The 23,479-nt window shown below is 40.1% G+C and overlaps 1 protein-coding gene across 1 annotated transcript in view; it reads right to left on the bottom strand.

Moving 5' to 3' along the window:
• The window catches only part of LOC146393509 (ras-specific guanine nucleotide-releasing factor 1-like), a 30,370-nt gene extending 9,608 nt beyond the window's left edge, over positions 1-20,762 (bottom strand). The window contains exons 1-14 of the mRNA XM_084930167.1: positions 19,983-20,762; positions 14,528-14,634; positions 10,258-10,405; positions 9,404-9,496; positions 7,298-7,551; positions 7,092-7,171; positions 6,477-6,670; positions 6,121-6,230; positions 5,637-5,755; positions 5,073-5,233; positions 4,784-4,847; positions 3,893-4,035; positions 3,271-3,353; positions 2,310-2,558 (exon numbers count right to left, since the gene is read on the bottom strand). Coding sequence (XP_084786293.1) covers positions 2,310-2,558; positions 3,271-3,353; positions 3,893-4,035; positions 4,784-4,847; positions 5,073-5,233; positions 5,637-5,755; positions 6,121-6,230; positions 6,477-6,670; positions 7,092-7,171; positions 7,298-7,551; positions 9,404-9,496; positions 10,258-10,405; positions 14,528-14,634; positions 19,983-20,258 — 2,081 coding nt within the window. The 5' untranslated portion in view covers positions 20,259-20,762. The remainder of the gene's footprint in view (positions 1-2,309; positions 2,559-3,270; positions 3,354-3,892; positions 4,036-4,783; positions 4,848-5,072; positions 5,234-5,636; positions 5,756-6,120; positions 6,231-6,476; positions 6,671-7,091; positions 7,172-7,297; positions 7,552-9,403; positions 9,497-10,257; positions 10,406-14,527; positions 14,635-19,982) is intronic.
• Positions 20,763-23,479: the final 2,717 nt, after the last annotated feature.

Here is a 23,479-nt window from a genome sequence, read left to right as displayed (position 1 = left end):
CCACCCCCTCTGAAGGCCTATAAATAGCATGTCAAGTGACAGTGTGGGAGGCACGGGTGCTGCCAACAGCAACCAGCCCAGGGGAGGCCCACAGAGGCATGGAGAGAGAGAGAAACGAGGAGCCAGATAGTGGGGAAAGTTGGAGAAAGAGATAGAGGTACACCGCAAAAAAAAAAAAAATAGCAGTGGCAAAAACAGAGATACAGAGAGGGAGGGGGCGAGTCGAGCAACATAGTGGATATGGATTCCACCACAGCAAAGGCTGGTGGCTGAGAGTGGGCGAATGGGAAGCCTCCAGCCCTGTATGGTGTTAGCTGCAGCCATGTTGTGTCTCCTTGCCTAAAATTACAAGAAACATAAAAACAGTAATTTAAAGAGATGAGCAAGGAGCATAGATTGGAATGATGAAGGCTGGGAGCACTAAGACAGGAGAGGGGCAGAAGTACAGAAACAGGAGGCAGGAAGAAAATAAAGGCAAAGTGGAGATTCAAGAGAGGAAAGCAAGTAAAGCAGGATAGAAGAAAAACAAGAGGAGATATTTAAGTAAGAGATTAGAGAGGAGTGTGACAAAAAGGAAGAAGGACGAGGAGAGTAGGGTCTGGGTGCAAAACACCACCATCAATATTTAATACCGTAGAGCCGCTGCAGATGATGGGAGAAAGGGAGAGAGGGAGGGAGAAGACGAGGAGAGAACGAGAGGGTGGGGTCCTGCAGCAGAGTAAAGGGTTGCTATGGTGACAGCGCAGCGAAGAGAGGGATGGTCAGACTTCTGGAAAGAAAGATAAAAGTGAGAAAATGTGAAAAAAGGGCAGGAGAAAGAAGAGGAGGAGTCAGGAGGAGGTGGGTGGACGCAGGACTCAATTAACTGTGATGGCGGTCAAAAGAAGTCTTGGTGTGACCTCTTGCTTGCCTCCTCCCCAGTCCCTTCTCACCTGGGCAGGATATGATGGGCGACTTACAGGCACTCCATGTGAGAGAGTAATTCTGACACTGGGGAAGTCCCGTCCCTTCACTGCACCATTACTGCACTGTTACTGCATTCTCGCGAAAAAAAAAATGTCTGGAAATGTCGAACTTTGTTCATTTTTTGCATTTGTGACAGGGATCGCCCTTGCAGTGAGGTTCTCCTAAGGGTTTAATGTAAAAAGCCCTTTTACCCTGATAAGTAAGCTGCCCACTTAAATGCTAACAGTGAATGTGGAGAAACAAGAACATAGACACAACTCATGTGAATGTCTTACTTAGAAACAACCTATTCACAGTTTCTGCTACACAAAAGTCGAATTAATCAAACCAGTAAAATAAAGTAAACTATTTAGTGTTTTGGTGAGACCCACACCCGTTTTCGCACCTTGGCTCATGTGATTAGGTAGAGGATCATCAGGGTGTCCTTTGTCCCTCTTTGGGGGGGACACTCCCACTGGGTTTAAATCTGGGACTCTCCACCATTTGACTCTTAGAACTGAAGAAGCTTCTCGGATGAGAGGTGAAACATCTTCAAGCAACTTAAAGAAGTCCAGACGCTTTTCTTTCCAAGCTCCTTAGACTACCATGACCTGGATGACTGAGAGCCTTCACAGACAACACTTTTCAACTTTGTTTCAGTCTATTTTAAATGTGCTTTGGCTCTGAGAAGACGACAGAATTTATGGATCATGTTCACATATCGCTTATTTTTTGCCTAACAGAGCTTTAACCTGCATTTATGGCTGGCATGGTGAATTGTGTTCACTGAAACTTCTTGAGCATGACAGAATTACACCTGTTTTCAGTGTAGTGTCTCCTGAGATCGTAGGTATCCAATATGGATTTCCAGCCTCATCCCTTTCACACAGCAATTTCTGCAGATTCGCTGAATCTTTTGATGATAGTATGTACTGCAGATCATGAGATACGCAAAGTCAAGCTGCCTTAAAGAGGCAAAATGTTCATCCAGCTGTTGTTAAAAGGAGAAGGGATGCTGCACAGTGATAAAGATGGCCAGTGACCCCGTTTTTTGAGAGGTATTACTCCTATCAAATTCAAAATGAACCATTGTTTATCATGAAATATTTAAATATCTCAGTTTAAACATCTGATATGTTTTCTATGTTCTACTCTGACTAAAATATGTTTGGAATTGGGGTTGTACTTCAGTGCAAATTAAGAAATATCGGAAATGCAACTTGGTATAAAAAGGTTGGCATTAAAAGCTTAAAACTGATGAAATAAGGTTTTGGCCAGCAACTAAAATGCAGTTAGTGTGAAAATGTTTATACCAGGGAGCTAATAAAATCCCTCATTAAACCTCCTGAAATCATTTCACTTACCGTGCAGGGATGGCACTGATGGGCTTCTTGTAGATGGTAATGAGCTTGTCCAGTACTACATCAGCGCTGGTGAAGACACGGTAAGAGTGGAGGAAAGTGTTCAGGAAGTCGATGGAGAGGAAGCGCAGGTCGGTCAGCCTCTCCAACAAGCGCTCCACACTGGCATAGCGGATCTGCAGCACCTTGCAGGAGTTCATCATCTTGCTGAAGCGAATGTCGACATCATCACAGTACAAACTGGTGTCTGACCTGTATTGGATTAAAAGTGAGGTTAATAAAGTTATATAGAGATGTAGCTCCAGTTAGTGGCCATGAATTCTTGGTCTATATCTTCTTTCAGTTCGTGCATTAAGTTTATTATTTCTCATGTTTGGCTCTGTGTTCTTCTTGATCTGTGATAGGTAGTTGACTATAAGGTTGTTTCCTGTTTTTCTGTGAGTTTGTTTTCTCTGGTGTCACGTTCTGGGTTTTACTTCCTCTCTGTCTGAATGTCTTAATTGCTTTTTACCATGTCTCATTCCTCTATTTCCGATTCCCAATTAGTCTCCAGTGTATAAATAGTGTGACTGTCTTTGTCCAGTTGTCTGCTGTATTCCATGTTTTCCTCCCATGAGTTTTCTGCGTTCCTCATCTCTGTTCCTGCGTTTGCAGCCTGTGAATGTTAGATTTTTGCTCATCTTTAGGTGGCGTTTCTGGACTGATTATCAGCTTTATAAACAAAGCTCACTTTTTTATACTCACCATTTTTAGTCACGTTTGAAGTCAGTTTTCTACTGTGTGAATATTAACACAGAAGCCCTATACATTTTTAGGGCTAATGTTAGCATTAGGCTACATTATGAGCCTGTAAGTATGAGCATGTGCAAACTATGTGCATGTGCAAACATCTGAGATTTTTATGCAGCCTTTTGAACATACTTTGTATGTGCTTTACTATTGCTACAGTGTGTCCAAGTCTCACTTGATCATCTGTGGCACAGTGACTTTGCTGTTTTCCTCAAAGGCATTCATCATCAGGCCATTGCAGCGGATGTTGTCAATGCACTGTAAGGCAGAAAGCACAGTGAGCATAACAGTGCAAGAAGATGAGCATGTTTATAAACATATGAATGCTCCAGGCTCCAACATTTATCAGATCATGTGTGTAGCTTCAGTAAGTTTGGTCTCTTTGCGTGATTCATGCTCCGTATGTCCCCTGACAAAGTCTCTGGAGGCTACTCGTGTAGCCAGGTAATGTATAACAGACATCCAGTTCAAGACTTCCTATTCTTTGCACTGATCACTGCACTGGTATTCTCTCTATTTACTTTCCACACACAAACTGTTTACTTGCACTTGATCAAAGTATGTCAAAATTTTATTGGCCAATACATCTTCAATTACAGAAGCTTAAAACAGCAACTAAAATCTTGCCCATTCCCAATCGAATTTGTATATTGAGATTATTTATCATTCGATTACCACTTCGTTACAAGATGACTGACAAAATCTGTAGATTTACAGAGTTTGAGAAGTGTTTTTTTAAAGCTGCAGCAACAAAAAAACGTGAAATCAAATGTCTTAACATAAGCGGCGAGACATACCTGACTGATATCACTTGTCCACGCTGACTTCTCCAGTCGGGAAGAAGCCACAAGGATCACGGTGTAAGGCTGGACGTCTTTGGGTTCCACCATCAATTTAAAGTCCAGGTGTTCTGTGTCCTGACCACTGCGCTCCCCTTTGGCTGAAAGGCAAAAATAAAATAAAATTAAAATTCTAAATAGGAAAGAAAACAATATGCTGCACTTTAGAATAGATCAGCTACTGTTTTATTTATTTTTGTTTCAGTTTGTTCACATTATTTTTCTGCATACGTTATGCTTATATTTTATATTGATTTTATATTCCTAAATCTTTCCACAGTAAAGTCAATAATTAACCTTGTAATACAGCAACGCGGCGGTAATGTTTTATTTTGCAAATACTGAGCAAAGCACAATAATGGAATAATCTTTGCTTTATTCATTGGGGTTATTACCTTGATTTGGAACAAATATCAGTCAATCAACAATTGTGAGTAATTGTTTTGGCTAACTTTAATAGCAGTAAATTAAAAAAAAAATTTCTGACACCTCAAGTAATGTGGGGGTGAAGAGGAAACGGTGGAAATCATGCAAAAACACTTTCTGTAGAGATAATGTGTTTTATATGCAGAGCATTTAATCCAGCCACACCCCACAAACACCACATTCTGGTTTGTAACTGTGAAAATTTAGTTGGTAAAGTGGAAAACATTCTTCGTCCGCTTTTAGGGTGATTCACTAACTGTTACAGCCCCCCGTTTGTTAGATTGTTACGCCTGTATGATGATGCCAAATAGAAAAGTGGTATCACTTCATTTTTCAAGCTCTTCATACAGTAAACACTCTGCAGCTTCTAGATGCATGTATTTATTGAGGAAACATTTGAATCCACTACACATAATAACTCACACTCATCATCAGTCCCCTCCGGCTCCTCAATCAGAGTGCAGTCTATGAGAGACACCACTCCATTCTGTAAGAGGCATGAAAGGTCACAGGGTCACATTCACCATGCTGCCAGCTAACAGATCATCATCAAGCCCATCCTTTAAGGATAAAATACTTAACAGTATAACATTGATTATACATTTATAAACAAAATAGGTGAAGTGTTTTATAACTGCACCCTACACTCATGTAGAGTGAATTTTTACTGTTTTTCTACTACTTGGCCTACTTTAGGTCAATCCTGCCGTACTTTAGTGATGTGAAGTTTTCCTCCGGAGCCTCGGGTGCAGATGATAAGATGTTTGGAGAAGAGGAAACACTGTCTCTCTCCTTCCTTCTTCAGAGACAAAGAGCCAAGCCGGCCTCGTGTGATCTTCCCTTTCTCGCTCATTGGCACCTGGATCAGAGAACCTATGAACACAAACACGCGTACAAGAAAAACATATAAGCAAATATTGAATTTGCTCTCTTTTCCTTCATAATCTGAAAACTGGCCATACAAGAAGAAAAAATAAACTACATAATTTAAATTTAAAAAGAAAATCCAAAAAAAAAAACCAATGTCCATACATTTTGGTGCAAAAAATGTATTATAGGCGTTATTTGTGTCATCATTTCATCAAGGATTTCATTAGCACCCTAAACTAATAAAAGAAACACCCATGCTTGAATACACCAGCAACTTTTACACTTAGTGAAGATTTATTTTTTTTTTTTTGCACGATAAAAACTCAGTTTCAAGTTTGCTTTTATTTGTTGACCATAACTGCAAACCTTGTCATATAAGAACAACACAAGAAAACGTTTTCTTTACCTTGTCTAACAAAGGTCTGGCTGGTATCAAGAAGCACTTCACAACCTTCCACAATCATTCGTTCAATGGCTAGATTCTTCCTGATGTTCTCCGTCTCGCTTACCTCATCATGCATGATTCTGAAAGGACAACAAATACTAATGATTTCAGGTACTTCTCAATTAAAGCCATATGTTTTTTCTTATTGTTTCTATAGAGTTCATCAACTCTTATAGTGAATTTGCTGAGAACAGTGACCACAAAATCAATTAAAACTGTTAGAAATGATAGACACTGTGTCTGTGTCTGACTGTGTTATATTTTTGGTACTTTGCGTCGATTGGATGAGTCACTGGCTATTATAGCTCTGTTTTCTGTATCCTTATGCCAAGTACAAGATATATTAAAATACAGGTACTAATTCAGGGTTACTAGTTTCTGATTTACATCAGACAAAGATCCCACTGAGTATGTTTGTGTTGTCGAGCTACATAGATGGTTCTACCTGGAAAGCTCCTCCAGTTTTGATTTGGCATAGTCCAGACTGTTTCTCTCCACATGCTCATGGGGAGTGTGAGCAAGCAACTCATGAAGAGTCAGGATGTAACGAGGAATCTGAAAGAGATGTGCTTTAAATGAGTTTGACTGAAAATGTTTTATTTTGTGTTACATGTATCTTTTCAGTCCAAATTTAAAACATTACTGCATTTTAAACTATTTCACCACAGTGTGTTGCAGCACTAATGCCTCGTGTATTTTATGTGAATTTTAACTTTAGCATATAGCGAATATATATGCATCACTGAATCATAATATGTGTAGTAATGTGTAATAGTGAAGTCATCCACATTGTAATTTTACCTGAAACATGGGGTAAGTGAGGAAGGTCTCCAGCGTCCTCTCCTCACAGTCAGGCTTGGCCTCGTACTGCTTCAGCAGCTTGTCGAAGTCACGGTTCTGTTTGCAGTGAGCCAAAATCTGCAAGCTGTACTGGTGGTTCCTCACAAACTCTTGGTAGATGTTTAGCATTGGCAGTAAAATGTCAAACAGGTCAGCTAAAAAAAAGAGACAAAAAATTCCATAAACCATAAAAATCTGAAGAATCAGTGCAGACACAAAGTACCATTGAAGGAGAAGTCATGTGCTCGGTATTTGTATATGTTCAAAAAATGTTTTTTATACTCTCACCCTCAGTCGCCTACCCGACAGACAATAAATCATTATTATTTTTTGCAAGGAAGGAAGGGAGTTGTACCTGCGTAGATTCATTATTTTTAGTTGAATTCATATCTTTATGGTATGATTTCAACTATGTGTGTAAAACTGACAGTGCATCTCAATGATGAAAACACTTTCATTGTGTTGTGTTGTAAGAAATCTCTGTTGTATGTGAAAAAATGTATACATTTAACCAAATGAAATTATTTTTCTTAGTTGCAATTTAGAAAAATTAACTTATTATTCTGTGCCTCTTACCTAGCACCAGTGTTGGCCAGCTGGCTATCCTGGCCTTCAGGCCCTGGTAGAAGATCTGATGGAGGAACATGATGGTCTCACTAATGAAACAAATAAGCAAAATGGCAGTCATGAGCTATTGTTTCTCCTTCTGCTGTCCATAAATGTTGGCAGCTCCCGCCATGCCGAGTCACACCACTCTCACAAACAGTATGACCACCAGCCACCTGTTAAGGAAGATGCTGCTGACATCATCGTGGGTGATGGGCGGTTTCTTGGAGCTGGCGGCCATTCGGAGTGGCCGCAGGAAGTTGTTGACCAGGATGTGGAGTTGCTGGACGTATTCGGCTTCGGCTTCCAGCATGCTGAACACCACCTGGTTCCTCTTTCTCATGCTTTCAGCGTGGGGCGAGCGAATGTAGTCTTGGATGATAGTTTTCCACTTCCTGCGGCAAATCCATCCTCGCAGGAAACTTTGGACCTGTGACAAAATCATTAAGCAAACATTGAAAAAAAACCATAATTTTTTATAATTTTGGAGATTTGAGTTTTAATGGATTTCCATGACTTCCGTGGATTTTTTTTATAGGGTTTTCTCTGTATTATTATAGTCTTTATCCTATAATATAAAGCACCTTGAGTTATGCAGTGAATCAAATGAATGTCGTGTTTCTGCTCATAGCTGTTACACTGACGACACTATCAGCACAAAAAATAGACAGAAAAGTGGATCTAATAATTTGCCGTTAAAGAAGCTTAAACGTTTTTTTGTGATTAAAAGCCAGATAAATAATTTTATATTTAGTAGAGACCAAAAGGTGCCAAAAACTGTACCGAACTTACAAAATGCTAAAATATTTGATGCTTAGTCTTCCATTAAGACACAAAGTAATGTTCTTATAATTTACACATATATCTATATATATCTTTATATCTATATATAGTTTATATCTTGTAAGTGCTGCCCCAAACTGAGCAAACATGAGTCAAGGCAAGTTTAGACATGTCCATTTATTAGGTAAGTTCAAATTAAATAATGCCTCAGTCAAAGGCGTTGCTTTCCACCAGGAAAGGCAGGGAACTACGCCAGTGGCAATGTGCAAAGTCTGCACTGACAGTAGGAGAGACCTGACCCCCCTCAGAGTACCCCACCTGACTCGACTCACTTCTGTCGAAAGTGGTATGCATATTGTGTTTTTTAAACATACAACGAAAAACATTCAAAGTGTAAGAGGGGTGAAAAAAGAAGAAAAAATAGAAATATCAGCAGATAATAACAGTTAAATATAATCTTAATTTACTAAACATTACTAGGCTAGCCTTAGCTGTGTGAGAGAAATACTTGAGAATAGAATAGAATAGAATAGAATAGAATAGAATAGAATAGAATAGAATGTACAATATGGTCACTTCAACTAGCATCACTAGCTAGCAGACCATCCTACTGTGTCCACTTCTGCTGGCTTGAGATCAGATTATTTACGGTGCTGAATGCTGGTGGGAGGGGCCCACATTGAATTATTGCACTGGTTCACATCTATAGACTGGTAAGTGAGGTAGAATGTTTATTCCCCAACAGGGTGGTAAATGTTTGCTTGAGGCTGGAGGTGAAATCAGTTGCAAACAGAGTGGAGCACCAAATAAATCTTTATGATTGATTTGGTTCCTAGCAGATTTGTGCAGTTACACATAGTTTACATGGAAGATGCCAACTTGCCCACAAACACGTCCCATCTGTTCACCAAGTGGCGCTGAAACTCTGAAAAGTGTACTGTAAACCAGAAATGCAGAACATTTAAAAGTTATGCCTTACAATGCAACCAACATATATTACATGATGGAACTATTACTTTGAAGGTGAACAATGTCCATCTTGAGTTTGCATCACAAGTTTCACGGTTTCTCTACCACTTAGGAAATAGTTGGCAAATATTACCAGACAAGTCAACATTTTCTATGCAAACTATGTTCAACTGACTATTAGTCATCATCTTTTCCAGCTGTACAGTAACTAACATGTCAAAGCTTTCCAAGCTCTCCAGCCTTAATTCAGATCAGGCAGCTCCTCAGTAGAACTGAGGACAAAAGAAGCTAATGACTGCAGTGATCTAGCGTGATCAAGTGTGAGCTTCCCTGAATTTATTAGGATTAAAAAAAAACAAACTGCAGGTACCCAAAGATGTCAAAAATCTGTTTCAGAAATGAACAACCCTAATGGAACAGATCATCGGTGCTTTACCTTTAGCATCTTTGCATTAATTTAGGTTTTCTTGATTAAAAAAAGGTAAGTCAGGCTTTACCCTTTAAAACTGTGCAATACTGATACAGATCACCTTTTTGATCTTCTTGATCTCTGTATCATCCTCACTGGGGGGCACCTCTGGATTTGACTGGATCTTCTCGTTGTCCTTCAGAAGTCCAGCAATCTGAAATTCATCATAACCAGTACAGGACTCAGTAAGAGGAATATAATATGTGTCCAGATAAACTCTCCTCATGATCATCTCTTATTCCGAAATATGTTTCACTATGGTTGTTAATATCTCAGTTCATGTTCTTGAATTACTTTTTGTCCAGCTATCCATTAGCTGGCTCAAAGAAATTATAAACACAGAAACTGCACCAGACACATCAAAATACCAGTTTTGTATTTCATTCAAATCTGTTGCATTTGCTTCCATTATACGCAGCATGTGAATACAAAACTTCTGATAAAAGACTGAAATTAAACAAAATAACACAAACACCATTACTAGAACACTCTTTAGCTGTGAAAAGTGAGATAGTAGATCATGTTTTTCAGCCACAGACTCCAGTATCATGTGCAACAAAAGCCGATTCATGCATATTGAAAACATTTGGTTCAGCTGAAGCTAGCCATTAGCACATTAAAGAGAGGTGCATTTGATTTAGTTTAGACTGAATAATTAGGATACAAAACACTCAACAGCATTACAGAGTCTCTAACAAGGACATCCCAGGGGCACTGCAAGCTACAAAGCTCATCATGAACTCAGAACATTGTGGTTTGGAATCTGGGTCATGACCTTTGTCCTGTGACCACATTCTCACTTTATCCTCTCAGCCTGCCTGTTTTTGATCGCTTCTCTCCGTATGCTATCCAGTAAACACACATCACACATATACAGGTACTGTGTTACTAGCATGAAATTACAAGGCAAGTTACCTCTGATTTCAGTCGCTCTATCTCGATTTCCCCATCCTCTATCTGTTGTCGAAGTTGCTTGGCAACCGTTTTCTCCGTCTCCACTATTTGGAGTAGATGAAGATACTTCTGCATGAGGGTCTCATGCTCTGTAGCCAGGTTCCTGTAACTATACAGACACACACGCAAAGACCTCATTAACGCATGTTTCAGGGACTCTCCATAGCTTTATCAAAGCAAAGACAGACCTCTGATCAGCATATGTTTGGAACACGGACCTTAAATCCTCAGAAAGTGCAGGATTTACTTACACAACCAGGTCTTTAAATACTTGATGGGATAGCACTCCATATGTTGGATGCTTTTGTGTGAGCAATAATTAAACTGATCACATGCATGTTATTTAAGGCCTAAAATCAATACAGTCAATTATGTTCAGCTTGCCTAAACCTGGCCTTGAAAATGTCCTGTCAAAAGAAATGTTTGGCAGGTGTTTTAGTTAAATTTTACTCAGTTTAGATGTTTTCTGGCATGCCCCACTTGCAAACCTCTAAAACGTCCCATATACCACAGTTTTTGTCTCGTTTTAATGCAATAAAGGTTGGTAAACTCTTTTATATTTTCTCCAAAAGTAAATAAATAAATTCCATATTTTCCCCTCTTTTCTCTTGACTAAACTTTCAGGGGCCTGCGCTACAATTCGAAAAACACAAATTTAACTAACTTTAACAATGCAGATTGTTAACCATAAATAAAGAGTAATTCAGAAATACTCAAGCCACATGGCATTTACATGCCAGGAACAGCTGAATTTAATTGAGATACCTTAATACAAGTCTTATTTACTTGCTAGCTATTACAGTGTTACAGTAAGTGCTGCTGCCTTGATGGTGCACTAATCAATTTAATCTTCAATGACTCTAATCAGTCGACCATTTGTCACTGAATTGCAAACTGTTGACATTTAGAGTGATGGTATTGTTTTGCTTTCATTAACCTTCTTTGTGCCCTCATCATAAGTGGCCATTTCACTCATTAGACATGTGAGGACTCCATAAATCAAGAATCAATATTAATAACCACTTTGTTTTTATTGATTTACTTAATACTTTAAATTGGTGTCGTAAATTATCAGTAAAACTGGTAAAGTGGCACTCACAGTTCCCTAGGAAATGTTTATTCAAAGGTCCAATCATCTAGAAGGAGATAAGTAACATACATGCATACATGTGTTACTCTCATAATAGTATGACCGCTGTGTTGTTTTAACATTATAAATTAACAAGCAATCATACAACAATACAAACCCAAAAGGGTCCAAATGACAGTTTGCGGCACACTGAGTCATAGCACTTGCATTTTCCATCAGATATACAGAGAAAAATCTATTCTATTCCCACTTAATAGAATAAAAAACAAGCAGCAACCCATGTTAAAAATGTAGGTAACACCATAATTCCTGCAAAAAAAAACAACCCAAAATCTAGTTGAGACTGACTCCAAATGCAAATCGGTTTCTGTAGATTTCCAAGTTAAAAGCCTATCTTTGATGCAAAAAGTTTACAGCCCAACAGCCTCCACTTGTTACTAATAGCTAGTGATAAGTGGAGACACTTTTTCATGTTCAGTATTAGTAGTAAGCAGGCCCATGTTCGAGTCAACATGATTTTCACTAACTGAAATTGTCATTTATTTATTCATCACAGTGAATTACACCTGATAGCTAGCCAGCCCTTACTAAAGCTGATGATTAGCTGCAGATGGGACAGTTATTTTCAACATTATGTAAAGTAGCTGTAATTTCAACTTTGTCAAATCTTATTTAAAAGTATTTTTTGTTTTGTTTTTTTTGTGTCCCGTTTGGATCTTTAGCCATCAGAATTGTTGTCTTAAGGCCAAGAAAGATGCCAAGCGGATTTATTTTACCAAGTGGATCATCATGGCCTTGCCATATTGGTCCATTTGATTGACCTTTATTATAATTATGAATTTATTTTATTTTCGGTTGCTACAAACGGGACAGACATGACTGGGGGATAGGACAGGGAGAAAGAATGAAAGAAAGAGAGGGAGAGAAAGAAAACCAGAGGGGAGAAGAGACGGTGAGAAAGGGGGGAAGAAAGAAAGAAAAACAAACAAAACACCTGGATCACCTGTATGGAGAAAAAAAAACAGAAGAGAAAGCAAACAAAAAAAAGAGCAACATAATAAAAAACAGCACCATCACAATAAACTAGCTAGCAGTAGATAACAGTAGATACTAAATATTAAACGATATTGTGCAGCACGCAAGATAGACAGCGCACAATGTGCTTTGAGGCAGCAGCCAAGAAAGGTGTAGTCCGCGTCTGTGAACACCCGTGTGTACACCTGTGTGCATACCTGTGTGGATCAGCATGCTTGTATTCCAAAGGTTTCTCCATGTAACGATCTGCTAGGGAGTGTGGGGAGCCATAGCCCCGTCCACCAGGGTATGAAGCAGGTATGGAGGAGATCCAGGCCCCAGATATCCAGAGGCCCCAGAGTACAAGGACCCGAGGAGGACCACCAAAAGGGGGGGAACCGTGCCACCCTCCTGGGAAGAGCTGAGTAGAGCCCCAAACGAGAGGTCACCCAGCAGCTACGGAGCAGAGGCCAGAGGGGGTTGCAGTGGCGTGCCCGCGGGCTCTGCCGGCAGCCAGCTGTGCCAGAGAGGACCGAGCTTCAGGCCCAGAGGCCAGAGGCCTGAGGGCACCCCACCCCCCGGAAGGGGCCCAGCCGGGCCACAGGCGCCAGGCCCCGCCAATCGGCCACCAGGAGTGAGCCGGTACATACATGAGCGCCCAGCCCCAGATGACAAGGACCACCAACACACCAACGTCTGAGGGCATCAGCCACCGGCAGGGAGTGTGGTGAGGGGAGATAGGCCTCCGTACTTTGGAGGGCCTGAGATGTACCCAGAGAGGTTGAGTCTAAGACCCAACCTGACATATAGACACAGACGAACAGGCGCACACAGACACAAACGTGCATTCCCACCCCATATGCACAACCAAATACTCGGCACTCACCCAACGTGTAGACAGACACAAATAGACACTGCACAGACAGTCGCACTCCCCAAACATACTCTATATCCCAGGTCCAGGTACCCCCGCCCCCAGAGGGGCAAGCCGCACCTAGACCCAGGAGATGTAACCCTTCTCTCTGGGGTGGAGGCAAGCGGACCACCTCCTTATCTTATTTAAAAGTTAAGAAAAATTGCCCAACTTTGGCCCAAATTAAGTTTTTGCTTTAATTTTTAACACTTATTTTTGTACCACTGTCAGTTTTCCCACGGATTTCAAATCAGGATTCTTTCTATTTTATTTACTTTATTTATTTAACCCTTATTTAACTAAAAAGTCTGTTGAGATTAAAAAATATTGTTTTCAATGTAGACCTGGCCAAGAAACCACGCTGTAATGGAAAAAACAGCATTCAGCTTTTACTTAATCTAGTTATTTCAACCAGAGGCTCTCCTACTGCCATGTGTCTTTCTTATGTCTCTACTATGTACCCTCTGAGCATGCCAAAATAATAATAATAATAATAATAATGATAATAATAGTATAAAAAAAAACAACATACTTTGGACTCTGTAACACACATCAAGCTTACAGGTACACACAGGGAAATATCGTGACTAATGACTGTTGTTAGGATCCTAACCAATCTGCTGGTACACTTTACAAATATCAGTAGTTAACATACTTGACCATTTTTATGTACAGACGCAAACACTATCAGTTTCCACTTGTCAAGTTGTAAATTCAAGAATTACATGGTAATCTATAGTGGACCTGACTTTATAGATGGTATAAAAGACTGACTGAGCCAAAATGATGTTGCACATTCATTAAGGAGTTCATTTTGTGAATCCTTGAGCTGGCTGTTTTTCATCATCTTCGTCAGGTAAGCTCACACTAAAGCATATAATGCTTTAACCACCCTGACTCTAAAAGGGATCTTAGTTTGCTAAATTGTGGTTATGGTGCAAACATTTTCAATTGATTAAGAACAAAGGGATGTTTTCCTAGATGTCTCTACAAGTTGAATTCATTTTGCAGATACAGAAGTGACCCACTGTTTGCCATTTAAAGGATACAGCTTTTTATGCTTTTTTTAATACACTCTCTATATAAGTTCCAACCTAAATTTTCACATCTTTATTGACTGTAGATGTTACAAGCACAGTTCTCATCAAGATCTCCACCCCTCCGAACATCCTTGTCTAAACAGCTGTAGGTAAAAGGTCATGTGTGAGAGCTACCTGGCCTGCGTGATGGCAGCCACCCACTCATCACAGTCCTTGACGTCCTCTGTGCGCAGCTCCAAAGCCTTCTGGTTGTCATGATTGAACGTGACAGTGAAATAATACTGGGAAAACAAAAGCATAGTGAGTGAGTCAGATATTTGTTCAGCATATAATAACCAGGATATCTGTTATTGTGCTATAAAATGTATGTTGCTACCCTTTAATCACTAGTAATCAGCAGCCACTTCCACTGATCTGTATTTTACTTAAAGGTGTATTTATACACGCATACATGCGCTGTATGTGTGAATGAGTGAGAGAGAGAGAGATCCTGGGGGAAAAGTCTTGAGAGATTCATTATAAAGCCTTTGTGCCTTCTGTCTGTAACCTGGCAACTCACCTCTGAATTGGCGGAAGCCTCTTGACTGACGCCATGTTTTGTTTTGTTTTGTTTTGTTCGAGTGGTTTGGCTGCATTTTAGCGACACAACCACCCCTGGGTCCTCACCCCTTTTTTACACTCTCACCAATTATCATAAGGTTGAGTTATGGTAATTATGGCAAATGCAGTTCAATTGTTTTCTAATAGGCTTACTGGATAAAATCCTCAAATCACCAGAGTGGTGGTCACCGCACTACTAGTACAGCTAACCTATTTGTAGTAGAAACACATCAAATTATATAACACTGATGCATTGTAAATAGACCCCCACAAATCCAATATATTGGATTTTTTTCATTTATCCTTCCCAAATGCCAAGAGCAATTCATTTGTGAATGAGAGTAATGTTCCTTATTTTCTGATGAGCAGCAGAACGGGCCTTTGTCAGTAATGTGCTTCCCATCTCTCACATCCTGTGAGCTGTTGTGTTAAACCTTTTAGGTGGCTATATTTAAATCCAAGTCATTACAGGGTTGTTGTTTTTTTGCCAAAGATACAGTATCTGTTGGTAAGTGAGACAGCACAAGCAGTAAGTAAGTCCTTGTTAAAATAATGTGTGAACAAAGAAACTAAATTCCATCTGGAATACAGAAAAATAAGACAATGTTATATTTATGTAAGATTAATGTTAAAGGCGTGTTTTAATCACAAAAATACAGAATGACTTCTTTTTTATGTTTTTATTCAGCTACTCATTCAAATAAATAAATCATAGCAAGAATAGCCAGTATCAAAAACACAGTCTAGATGGGTGATGAATTAAAGGAAAAACCCAAACTGTTGACCCCAAAAACAAAGAGATCTGGTGGGTGGTTCAGTTATGCATTGCAAGCAGTATTTTTGGTGGCATGGCTTGGTCCCCTTAGATGGAAAGGTTATTCAAAATCAATATGAACTAGTTCTGGGTGTCCCTTTGATAGACTGGCAGCCTGTCCAGGTTATATTCCACCTTTCACCTTATGAGGCTGCGGTAGGCTCCAACTCAACCCTAAGTTGGATAGACAGTCAAAAGTGAGGATGAATGGATGGAAGATGGCTAGCTCAGGATAATCACCTTCCTCCTATGATAAAATATTTCTATTCTTATGTTAGTGGTGTTCTTCAGGATGGTATTGCCCCCATACACAGGGTACGTTGGGGGGTTAAATGATGTTTTAACCCTCCGACTTTAGTCGTTACAGTATACATTTCTGTCACAAAGACCACAGATTCTATTTCAGTTTATATAATTGGCCAATTCACACTGATATTGTCCACTGAATACTGCCAGGTGGATTATCACGATTACTGTAAACTGGCCAAAGCCATGCTGTTTATATATAGATGATTTAATGTGTGACCTATATTTTCAGATTACATCATAAAGTCAATGAAGTGAGTATACACAGAGACTGATGGTACACCATTGCTGATTACTCTTAACAACAAAGGAAAACATATAGCCCATCCAGCATTTGCACTCGCCACTACCTAAGAAAACTCACCTCCCATTTCTTATAATTTGCTGTACTTGCTAAATGGAGTACAATGCCAAAGCATGTTGTTGCACATTTTGTTGGCCCTTTCAAATGTACTTTTTCAGATGCAAATAGGGGTTGCCATAGTAACTGTGGGCTTAAACGTAACTCGCCTTCTAAATGGGGAATAAGAACATTTAAAAAGTAGAACACTCCAAAGAACACAATGAGAACAGAGAGCCAGACGGAGAGGGAGGCAGAGAAAGATCTTCTGCCTTTTTGAGGAGTGAGGGCTATAAAAAGCGCTGTAGCCCAGCAAGGTGGCAGTTGGCTTGGCATCTATTCGCTGTATTGTCCCTCTCCCTGTCACACACAGATAAGATCCAGTGCTCTCCTGGCCATTTCTCCTGCAGCTCTGACACACACTCGGTGACATACAGTACATGCATACACACCACTGAAATCTGGAATCTGCTGTAATCCTTACATGAACCAGTTTCCACGTCAGGATTGTACAGCACCATTGTCTGTGACCACCTCTGCAGTCTGCTGGTTGACTTAGGTGTCATTTTATGTTTTTCCCGAGTGAGGATGGTGAAAAAGAAATCTGTGTGCCAACAGACACCTTGAGAATCGATCAGTCTCCCTGTCCGCATTTCACCTTTTCTGTGCAGTCTCTCAGTTTATGGATCAATACAGGCGTATACAGGAGTACACCGAGAGGCAAATATAGACTTAGTGGCATGCACACAGAATGAGCCCTGCAAGATTTATACATGTGGACACATAAAGACATGACTGATTGGAAACTACAAAGTGTGCTATTCACACTGAGAGAAGACCACGTATTTGTGTGAATAATTTTCAAAATTTATATGCATATAGTTTTGCTAAACTAAGAAAAGAAGCCATTTAGAAAAAAACTGAAAGAACATGTTCCTGACACATATTATGCAAAGGGACATGTGTGGAACAGAAGACTGTGTTATGCTAAGTGAAGGCTTTCAAATTCATTTAATTCATTGTTGAAATAAATTCACTGGAGCAGTCTGCATGAACAGCTGTCATCGGAGATGTCACTCAGTACATATTGCACCCCTAGAATAGAGCATTTCTCTTCTCCTGATACGGTTTTAAGGGAACCGACAGCAAGCAGTAAACAAAGTTGAATAGTTCACGAAACGAAAGCAAACAACAAGTCCTCAAAAGTAGGTTAGTTGTCTCTATCTTTTAAACAACAAATGACCAATATTGAATTTTCTTGCTGACCCCCTCTTCCCACAGCTGTGCAATCCTCACAATTAAACGGCATAATATAACTATATCTATCTATCTATCTATCTATCTATCTATCTATATATATATATATATATATATATATATATATATATATATATATATATATATACACATATCTATAGATATAGATATATATCTATAGATATAGATATATAATCTTCGTAGTATCCCCTACAATCCTGGCTCCTCTGCCTGCAGACAGCAGACAGCAGAGGGCAAGAGCGTTTGAGGAACATATGACAGCTGAGTTCAGCACCATGGACAGCAAACTGGGTACAGCTGTACTTGGAGCAGAAACTGTGGATTTCACAGATAATGGATTTACCCTGTTCCCATCCTTTATTTATTCTTCTTAGAGGCTATACAGTAAAATACAATTACTGCAACAGAGGGCTGTGATCCCAGTCTAACACAATATCAGACAATGTTTTTTTTGGAGAGATTGTGAATAATTTAACAGATTTTTACTGTGGATGGGAAAAATTGTATGGCACACGTGCAAATATAACCAAGCAATTCCATAATTGATTTATCAGTGTTTTGGATCAGATCCTCTGTTTGTTTGTTTATTTTTTGTGATTGTTGGGGGAGGGTTATCTAAGGAAAGAAGACCTCTGAGGCATCATTTAGCAACATTTTGGTGACAATATAGTGAAGCTTAGCATTTGCCACAAAATAGCCACATGGAATTTAAGATTTGGATATTTAGGACGTGAAGATTTTCTTTTATGAAAGTTCAGTATAGGTTTACCTCAGTTGCCTTTTCTTCCTCTCCAGTTTATTATTACAGATTTTTATTGAACTTGGAAAAACACAAATCTTTTTACAGACATGTTAACTGGTTTCCACTTTTTTCCGTCTAACACTTTAGGTTTTTATCTCCTAACCTTGAACACCAAAATCGCCACCTCCACAATAACTATCTTCAAAACTATCAAAAACTACTTCCTGGAAAGTTTTTTTGTCCAAATATACAATAAATTAAAAGTGGAACGCATCCACAAGACCAAAAGTTCAGACTTTCTAGAATTTTTTGCTTTAGTTCTTTTTTCTTTTTTTTTAATTCCAGTTCAAAATCACATCCAGAATCTGTTTTATTCATAAACAAAGAATATGATTACTGAACAAATAAAATGGCCTATCATTTTGACTTTTACCTTCAGTTCTTCATCCCCTCTGCTGCAGGGAAAGCAGAAGAGACTGCAGCTGGCAGAGCTGATTTCAGAAGGTGACTGCAGTCATAGCTCACAGCAGCTTGACCACTTCTCTGGCTCAAATGCGTTTATACACAGTGTTTATTTTTATATTTTTATACAGCACCAGTTTGCCTCAAAACACCAAAGCACTTCCAACATGGGAAACTACGCTCTCACTAAAATTATTTCTGAATGTGTTTCAGGCATAAAAACCCCCACTGTAAACTGTTTTTTTGTTTTTATCCCTCACACATATTAATCCATTGCACTAAACGCCAGGGGAATTAAAAAAGAATAGGGGGATGCACTGAGAAAGAAAAGCATGGCTGGGACATCGTTTGGTTGTCATTCATGGCTGTCGTTAACAACCCATGATAATGAGAGAGCTATCAAATGAGCCAAGCCGCTATAAACCGGGGAGACACAGTTGCCAAGGTAGGATGCTATTAATATCAAGACAAGGAATTAAATCAATACGTCAAAACAACAAGGAAGGGGCAGCTCTCCTCCGCAAGATGGCAACCTACAAAGTTTGGATGCAGTTTAAGTTTACTCCTTATATGTGCTGCATTCCCGGAACATTTGGGGTGTCTAAAAATACAGCGTCTTGCATCCCAATGTGATGCAACAGATGAACAGAAAAGAGGAGGCTAAGATAATGTGCAAAGTTTGCAGAGATTTGCGTGAATTCTGCTAACTTTGTTTGCTGTTAGCGTTGTATTTTTCGTGCATTTAACCTCGGAGGAAGGCTGTGGGGCTATTTTGGTTCATAATCGAGAAAATCAATCGGTTAGGATGACGCCATTACGTAACTCTAAAACGTCAAGTCAACTGTAATGCAAAAGCATCTCTGGGAAATTGTTTGCGTGATGAATAGGCGATATCTTCTGGTGAAAAGTGTCTACACGATACCTCCTGTTATAAATGTGGCTGTAACGCAGAGCCCAGCTGATCAAAGGGATTTTAAGGGGGGAAAACAGTAGGAGGGGACCGCTCAGTGTATCCGTTCAGTGAGACTGACTGCCTTGACAGTGTCAGTCAGACTTAAGGGAGCTCCCCGTGCGATCAATATCTTACCTGCTTCTCTAAGCATTCCTTCGCTGAGAGAGACGGTTTCGGTGACGGTGCCCGGTCACAAACACATCCCTCCAACAGGTACAGTCCGGAGGGGCGTGAGCTCGAGTCGTTTTCGAAATAAAAAAGCATATTCTGCAACAAAGCGAACCACTTTGAATGCCATTTTGTGTTGTCTGAGCTTTTTTTACTCAAGCAACCTCGCCTCGTCCCGTCTTTCTTCGCCAAAAGAGCCAGATAGGTGATGTGGCCATCATTGAGTCTGATCCCTTTCTGCATTTTGGCTGAGAATCCGAAAGGATCTGCGGGGATGCCTGCGGATTCTTACATGTTCTCCTTCTCAGCACCTCCGAAACACAGTCAGACTTGGTGGGCAGCAGCCCACTCCAGTGTGGCCATCCACACTTGCTGCACTGATTTTTGCAACAGCCAAAGGAAAAGAGAAAGAGACGATGCGCGTGAAGAGTCAGTCACACACTCGGCTGCAAAAACCTATCCACGCTGCAAGCCTAGGCTACTACCGTAGCCCCGACGCCTTCTCAGAAAAGCCTTCCTCATGAGCGCAATCGCTCATGATGAGGACTGAAGTGTCCGCGTGCAGTCTACCGAGCGCGTGCGCGCGCGCACACACACACACACACTCAGCACCCTGCTCTCGCAGGGAGAACGCGCAGTCACCTGACCGGTCCCCGGAGCTGCAAATTTCAGCGCCTTGGACAGAAACTCCGAGGATAAACACAGACAGAGAAAGACGGGATTCACGTTGAGAATCCCAAAGCTTATCGGGAGGCTTTTCAGGAATGAAAACACGCACGCACACACGCGCGTTTACGTGCACACCTAATATCACACGCGACCAATGCAGTGAGAGCGTCTTTCTGTGTGTGCACTGAAACTCACAAGCACGAGAAAGTCCGGAAGGAACACTTGATCCCCCGCTGAATATCCAGTTGCTTAGCCAATTCAAAGCATTTTCGTAGTAGAATCAGTGTAATGCAATAACGTAATACTGCAATATTGCAATATTTATTATTATTCCAAGAAGACTGGCTTGCACTGTTAATAACACAGAATGCACAGAACCACAGGCGAGAAAACAAAGCTGTTTTAAACAACATGAGCAATGCAAGTGGTCTGGAAAAAGTTGTAAGGATGCTTAAACATCCATGACATCCACCTGTCATAGGTTAAAGGGTGGGCCACACTCTGGACAGGTCACCTGTCAATCACAGGGATAATGTAATGAGACAGAAATCACACACATGGACAGCTGCAGCGTCATTGTTTAACTTAAGAAGCATGTCTTTGGATAGCAGAAACCCATGCAGGCACAGGAGAACATGCAACAAGAATTTTCATTCATCCTCTACCACTTGATGTGGAGGATTTATAAGCATAGTGCTCATGTCAGGGAATATTCAATCAGGTGTTGCGTTTAAGTCCAGGTGTAAGGGATTTGCACTTTATGAACATATCTGTTTCCCCTAAAAGAAAATACACTGCACTTTTATTCCAAGTAATATAAGCTGTGAAAAGAGGGATACTGATTTTGCTCTAACCTTCTCAGCTACTTACCTAACTGCATGGCAAAGAAAGCAATTTATATATTGTTTTTATTACAAAAACAGAAAAATATAACTGTTACGTGTATCTGTCTGTCTGTTCCCCATCTTCCAAGTTGAAAAGAGAAAAAAATGAAAGTGTTGTGAGAGCACAGTTTCTCTGGCTTTGCCCACATTCACATTCCTGCTTAAGTGTTTAAAAAGTTCAGAATCCACGATGTCAGCAAGCCGGGCAGCTGCTGATGGTGAAGAGCCTCACAATAACCATATCATTTGCGCCAGTGTCTTAACAATTTCAGTACAGCCTCTGCTCTTCCTGAATTTATTCCCACAGGTAAAATTGAAGCCAGATTTGCTGAGGGCTTGCACTGCCATTTCCATATCACTGCAAATTCACATAAATTGTTTTGTTTTGGGGGTTTTTCCATCTTTTGAAATAACATGAAACCTTTGTCCTTGGCTTGCTTCATCTTGTTCTGCCCCCTTTTATAAAACACTGAGTTAACAAAAGCCTCTCAACACTGTCCACTGCTGGTGCATTTACATATCTAAGAGAGCAAGAGAGATACTCATTAGGGTTGGCCCATAATTAATCCTGGATTAACATATTGGGGCGAGGACACACACAATGGTTTATTTCATCACAGGGTGTCTGACAGTGGGATCACAGTGCAGTGTCTATGTGGGATCATTAAAAGGATCCAGGGAGGTAACAGGGGATAATTGAGTGAGATTCTGCTGCTCTTGTTGCTGCTGTTTCTATTGAACAGGAAAGAGGACACTCCACTTTTCTCAAGCATTTCATTTCTTTATCTTTTTGGTAACAGGTGCAGTGAAGATTGGCAGCAATGTGGAAAGAGAGAGATCCAGTAGTAAGGAATGAGATGAGCTGCAATTCAACCCCATGCAGCCATTAGCAGACTAAGCCTGCTAGGACGCCCCAGGCTCAGCTCTGTTGCCGAGCTTCTTCCGTCCCATAATCAGCCTCTCAGACAGGAGTGGTAATGAGGTGGTGATTCTCCTCCGCGACTGGGACTGATAGTAAAGATTATTTTTATCACTTCCGATAATAGATGGGTTAAAATGGAAAGGGATGTAAAACACTAGAAAGACTGAGGTGATGAGTTAAAGTCTTAAATGGGATTTAGACCAACATAACTCTATCCAGTCGAAAAGCATTTTTCAAAAAGGAGACATCCACAGGTGGAGACATATTGTGCAACAGGATTTTTTGAGACATCGTTTCTGGGTTTCTGGGTTGATGGTGAAAAAGACAAGTCAGATGTGTTCATTATCAGAGATGGGATAAAAATGGGGTTAATGAAAAGTGCAGATAATGAAACAGGAGCTGCATGATTATGTCTTTTTTGGTCACTGGTGCAGAAAAACTGAGAATTGTATAACTCTGATATATAAATAATCCCTTTGAGGGATTTTTAAGGGGGAGGGGGCGATAGAATCAAACATTTGACAGACCAATATTAGCATTCATTTAGTTGTTGTGATTCTGTTCACCTAACTTCTGTACCTTCCCTTGTTTAAGCTCTTTTTTTGTCTCCACCAGCATCCTATTGTTTTTGCTGGTTTTGCTGTGGGATAAATGTGCCACTTGCACGACATCCTTTATTCTGTTACTGACTGAATGTCCACTGTATGTTTTTCTCAAAGGTTATGCAGGATTTTCTCAATTTTGTATAACTGGTTTAGCCTTTTTATGTAACCAATACATTTTATATACAGTATGAGTATCTCACAAAAGTAAGTGCACCCCTCACATTTTTGTAAATATTTTTATATATGTTTTCATGGGACAACATTGAAGATATGACACTTTGATACAATATAAAGTAGTCAGTGTACAGATTGTATAACAGTGTAAATTTGCTGTCACCTCTAAATAACTCAACACACAGCCATTATTGCCTAAACAGCTGGCAA

Source organism: Perissodus microlepis, chromosome 1 (genome assembly GCF_051167445.1).
Source record: "Perissodus microlepis isolate ML-2025 ecotype Zambia chromosome 1, ASM5116744v1, whole genome shotgun sequence".
NCBI lineage: Eukaryota > Metazoa > Chordata > Actinopteri > Cichliformes > Cichlidae > Perissodus > Perissodus microlepis.
Note: the sequence above shows the minus strand (reverse complement) of the source record. Positions and strands in the feature narration are given on the sequence as shown.